At 38.3% G+C, this 6,009-nt stretch overlaps 1 protein-coding gene across 1 annotated transcript; it reads left to right on the top strand.

Moving 5' to 3' along the window:
- The first annotated feature begins 1,345 nt into the window (after positions 1-1,345).
- On the top strand, positions 1,346-1,587 carry LOC129687223 (cytochrome b-c1 complex subunit 10-like). Its single transcript, XM_055621560.1, has one exon. It carries the CDS (start codon positions 1,362-1,364, stop codon positions 1,527-1,529), a length of 168 nt encoding a protein of 55 aa, XP_055477535.1. The 5' UTR covers positions 1,346-1,361; the 3' UTR covers positions 1,530-1,587.
- The last annotated feature ends 4,422 nt before the right edge of the window (positions 1,588-6,009 follow it).

The following is a 6,009-nucleotide window of genomic DNA, read 5'->3' as shown; positions in this document are numbered from 1 at the left end:
AGCATGCAGGAACAGATGGTTAATTGTGAGCAGCAGGATGGGAATGCTGGGGAATAATCAGAAGAAAATAGTAGAAATGAAAGCCCCTGTAAGAGAAAGAAACAGTATGTCTGAAGAGTTTCTGAAGGTTGGACATCAAAGAAATCTGTGAATTTAAAGACAAATTAGTTCCTCAACTAAAACAAAATAACAATGAAAGAAAAACCAAATAACATACAAAGTTCAGAAAATGTGACAAAACTTTAGAGCGATTATTATCATATATCCAAATTATTATTAATATTCAAATATTAACATATCATTATAATATGCATTCACTTGGAAAAATAGAAAAGAGAAACATGGAATAGATGAAATATGTGGTTAAGAAGTTTAAAATGAATTAATGTATAAATGAATATTCAGGAACTTCAGAAAATACCACACAGGAAAAAAATACTAAAGAACAAAGCTATACATGCATACAGGGATGTGTCATATTCAATTGACAGCACGCCTAAATTAAGCAATAAGTTTAAAAGAAGCCACGGGATCAAGGAAGCCAGCTTAACCACCAAAAAATTACTTCAATATTCCCAGTAGACACTATGTAAACAAGAAGAGAATTTGGTATATTAAAGTATTGAGATAAAAAAGTACAGCATCTTACTGTTTCCCACTTCTTACATAAAATTCCATTCACTCTGCCCATCAGTTGGCCATCAGGCTCAGCATCTGCTTTGACAGTCTATACTGCAGAAGCTTTCAGAGGCCCTCTGTGGCAGGTTTCAAGATTGTTTCCTGTTTTCTTCTGGCTTTCAGAGGCTCTCTGTAGCAGGTTCCGAGGTTGTTTCCTATTTTCTTTTTCTTCTGATGTCCAAGGAGAGCATAGAACAAGATAATTTGAACACAGGGAACTTCCCAGAAAATCATACTCCAACCAAGGACTCTTCGTGGAGATGACCTGGAACCCCTGCACAGGTGTAGCCCATGGCAGTTCAGTGTCCAAGTGGGTTACATAGTAATGGGAAGAGGGACTGCCTCTGACATAATCTGATTGGCCTGCTCGTTGATCACTCCCCCCTGAGGGGGGGAGCAGCCTTACCAGGCCAGAGAAGAGGACAATGCAGCCACTTTTGATGAGAACTGATAGACTAAGATCAGAAAGGAGAGGAGAACCTCCCCTATCAGTGGACTTGGGGAGTGGCATGCATGCAGAAAGGGGAGGGAGGGTGGGATGGGGGGGAGGATGGAGGGGCTTATGGGGGGATACAAAATGAATAAAGTGTAATTAATAAAAAAAAAAAAGAAAAAAGAATGTATAGCCTCAGTGGCTCAGGGGAGCAGAACAGGGTGACCTTGACTGTTGAAGCCCTGCAGCGATGCTGAGCAGGTTTCTAGGTCCGCGCTACCTGGAACTGGTCAAGAATTGGATCCCCACGGCCAGCATGTGGGGCGGTGTGGATGCTGTGGGGCTGGTATGGGCCACGGACTGGCGGCTGATGCTGGACTGGGTGCCTTACATCAATGGCAAGTTTAAGAAGGATTAGGCAGCTCCCTCCTCTTGCCACAAGCCTCACTGGTGCCACACCCAGCCACCTCAGAAGCAGCACTGCGGAGGATGCCTAGGAAGCCTCTCACTCCTGGGGAGCTTCTGCGTTGATGGACACTGGGGTTACCATGACGGGTGTGTCATTAAACTTTCTTCTTGCCTCCAAAAAAAAAAAAAAAAGTACAACATCAGAATAAAATATTCAAAAAGAGATGTAATCCATCACCAGCAGGCATACTCAGCAAGTAAATTTTATAAGAATTCTTCAGGGTTGGAAAAAAAATATATAGATCAGAAATTTTAATTTATTTGTAGGGTGGAAATAGATTGGCAAAGGAATAGATGCTATTTTTTTTTCATTTTATTTTATGTCTATGGTTGTTTTGAGTGCTCATATATCTGTGTACCTCTTGTGTACCATTCTCACAGAGGCTGAAAGTGTGTCACTGATCCACTGTACATGAAGTCATAGGTGTTTCCACTATGTAGGTTTAAACCATTATGTAGGTTTAAACCTGGGTCACCTGGAAAAGCAACCAGAACCTTTAAATACTGAATCATCTCTCTGGCCCCATTTTTAACATTCTTAATTTGACTATAAGATAAAGGGTGGCTTAGGTTCTCAGTAGCAGTTCACTGGATAATTCTAGTCCATTGAAGTAAAATGAATAGCATTGAGTCCATAATCCACTGGACGAAGCCACAGGGAGTGACCATACAAAAACAGAGCACTACATTATGCATGCTGTTTGTGAATATAGAATCAGATTAGTAAAAGCTTGAACTGAAAGCTTAAAGAAAAACACTTTAAAGTATATTATTTTACACATTATCATACTCCTTTATCTTAAGCATCTGGGGAGCTGAGGCATGAGAATTGTGTGGGTTAGAAAACTTGCAGGCCTGAAAACAAACAAACAATAAATGTATTTCATATACTCAGGGAGGAGAAAAAGCAGATGGCATTTGAAACAGGTTAATTAGAGAAAGAGAAAAAGAAGAATAAAGTAACTATTCGTATCAGTTTAAGAGTGAAACAGGGAAGATATTTGTCTGTGTCAAATAGCTTTACATTACAATAAACAGAGCACAACCATTAAAGCTGTGTGTGGTGGCACCCACCTATACTTCAAGCACATGGAAATCAAGGCAGGAGGATTGTTTCATTCAAACACAGCTTGGACTACAAAGTAAGACCTATTCCCAATTAAAGAACATGAGTGCATGAGAAATGAAAAATCTCAATAAATATGTGTAGTTCATTAAGAAAAGACATATTTTAGTGACATAGAGTCACGTAGGCTAAAACAACTGATAGAAATTATATTCTATAGCAAGAGCACGCAAAGCGATGTAGTAGTTCTGTGTTAGTGTTAATGTTAGGAAAATTTAGCTATGGATAAGAAAAAAGTTGAGATAAAGGTGAACATTAAATATCATATAGGATTCAATTCTCCAATGAACAAAATAATACTTATGTGCTCATGCCTAATGACAGGGTATGAAATGACAATAGTTAAATTCTTGTAGAACTGCATAGATAAGTAGACTATTTTCTAAGCAAGAAAAAAAAAAAGAAAATACATCTAGCAAAATACAAGAGTAGGGTGGCTTCCTGTCTTCTTCATCCACTTGAGACACAAAAACAAACACCTTAGACTAAGAAACGTAAAGCAATACTTCATTTCTTACGATTCTGAAGTCTGGGAATTTCAAATCTAAGGAATCCACAGATTTCTAGTGAGGGTTTATTTGAAGAGGTCTTGCCACTACAAAGATGACAACCTGTTGCTCTGTCTCCACCTGCTGGAAGACAGTGAAGTGACTTCTTTCCATCTCAGTGCTAACTTTGTCCATGAACTTGGAACCTTAATGTCTGAATCACACCCCACAGGCCTTGTCTTAATTTTTAAGATCTATTTTTATGTTTTAATTGTGTACGTGTGTGTGTGTGTGTGTGTGTGTGTGTGTGTGTGTGTGTGTGTATGTGTGTGAGTGAGAGAGAGACAAAGAGACAAAGGGAGACCTCAAGCACCAGAAGTTCTATAACTGGTCATATTCAGCGAGGGTGAGATTCACAAACCAGATTTCACCAGGTCTTATACCTGCCGGTTTTCCACATTAGAGTGTTTGGGTTAACACTTTCTCCAACATTGAAAATGAGCTGACAGAAAGAGTTCTGTTTTCAGGGGTGAGTGAAGTTGTATGCGACTGTGTGCTGATGACATTGGAATGACCATGTCAAAGACCTTAGCTTTAGAGAAATGTCGAAGTCTCCCTCTGGTCTTGAGGCTTGGTGGAATGGAAAAACACCCTTTCTATGATCTGTGTGTCAGTACTGATACTATATGAAGAAAATTATCCACCATAATTTTCTCCCTGCAGGATATCTAAGGCCTGAAGACCATTTCCCTAAGAGATTGCTCCCACTGTGATTAGCTAAACCCAGTTCCTTGATTCAGCTGTGTACTATAGTCAGTCTCCCTGAGTGCAATGAATATCCTTGGCTTTCTTTAATTCTATATCATAAACACACTGAGCTTTTTGGGTGCTGCAATTTCTTCATTAGAGAGCTCAGTACTCATGACCATGGCTTTTCTGTTGACATGTGTTTGTATTTTCTTCATTCTCTAGCCAACACAGTCAGATTGAAGTTTCCAAGTAAGTGCAACTTTGTGGCATGGTGTATGGGCCCATGATTCTTACCTGGGCTTCCACATTCTGTCCCAACATCCTTTGAAATCTAGGCTCAAGGAGCAATTATCTCACTATGTACACTAGCTCTACACCCTGTGTCTTTTAGAGAAGCAATATGAGCAGTCTCTGGACTATGATGAATAGACTTTGATGAGCCAAGGACTGAGCCATGAAGTTGCTCAAATCCCAAATGGCTGGCTTTCTGAGCTTCTGGAGGATGGATAGTCCAGAAAAAAAAATGCTGAGATGCCTACAGATTTGTGTTTTCCTTGTCTTGATGGAGTATAAGAGAGAGAGGCCTCTGTTCTTTTAGGTTCATCTTTTCATTGAGTGGCCATCTGACTGTCTTTGGGGTCCTCCTCTGCATAACTTTTTAAAATATGTGCTGTAACATTTCTAGCTGGGAATTTTATAAATATTTCAGTTCTCCTAATCTGTCTTTTCTCATTTTGCTATTCTCAATAAAGGAAAGCTATTTTGTACCTTCAACTTTTCCCCTACATATTTCTTTCACAAATCTCCTATTTTTTCCTATTTTATTAAATTTTCATTTAATAAATTAAATTTTATGGTGTTTGCCTGCATGCGTGTCTGTGTGAAGATTTTGTATCCCATAGAACTGGAGTTATAGACAGTTGTGTGCTGCCATGTCAGTAATGGGAATTGAACCGGGGTCTAATGGAAGAGGACATAATGCACTTAGGCACTGGGCCATCTTTCCAGCCCTTTTAAAAAGTCCCTGTTTTATTGCTTTCAAATCCTACCTTTCTTGAGGCACATATGATATAGTCCAGTTTTGTCATTTTATAACAAGGAGGCGTTCTCCTCCAGTTTTCAGTCACGCATTCTTTATTTCCTTCTGAGGACTCCTCAACAAATGTCTTTTTTATCCATATTTCTAGCAATATTCCTTTTAATTGCAAGTTACTGCTGTGCAGAATGAGGTGCTCCCTAGAGTTCCCTTCCTCCAAGCTGTTATCAGAATCACCCCCGTGTATTACAAATAATGAGACAAACTTTTCCAACATTTACCTCCAAACATTTCCAACTCTTTCCATCACCCAGTGGCAAAGCCATTTCCACCATTTTAAGGATCTGTTACAAAAACTCCTTAGTTTTTGTACCAAGTGCTGTTTTAGGAAGCATTATTCATTTGGGCAAAGTTCTTGTAACAAACTATTTACTCCTACCTCATTTGAGTAAGAAAGTTCAAGAACAAGTTGCTAGATTCAATTTCTTCTCTGGTCTTACAATATATGATTTGCTGTGCTCACTGCAAGAGGGACAAGACATTTCCTTTCAACATCTTTTATAAAGGACAACCAGCTCAAGTTTGAGCATAAAACCTTCATAACATAATTACTTCCCCCAAAGACTCCAACTCTTAAGTAAGTAACATTGGGTTTTATATTCAATATGAACACATGAATTTAAAATTCAGTTTTAGAAAGATAGAACCAGTTATTATTCACATTGACATAATCCATTCCTAGAATAAAAATTAAGAATTTATCTAATATATTTTCCCATTTTGATTTCCAGTGAGTGTAACAGGGGATGAATTCTTTTGCATTGCTATCCATATACTGCATCTTTTGCAACAATCAAAATATAAATAAACATTATGAGCAACAAATTTAAATACCATTCAGTCATGTCAGAATACAGGTAATTGTTATGTAAGAAAGAATTAATGAAATTACTCAAATAACAGACCAGAAAATTTTGGGGGCCACTTACACAACAGAATGATAAACTATGATAATTTATTTGGCAATTAG

This window comes from Psammomys obesus, unplaced genomic scaffold (assembly GCF_907164565.1).
Source record: "Psammomys obesus unplaced genomic scaffold, mPsaObe1.curated_primary_1811, whole genome shotgun sequence".
Classification (NCBI taxonomy): domain Eukaryota; kingdom Metazoa; phylum Chordata; class Mammalia; order Rodentia; family Muridae; genus Psammomys; species Psammomys obesus.
This window is presented reverse-complemented; position numbering and strand designations above follow the sequence as displayed.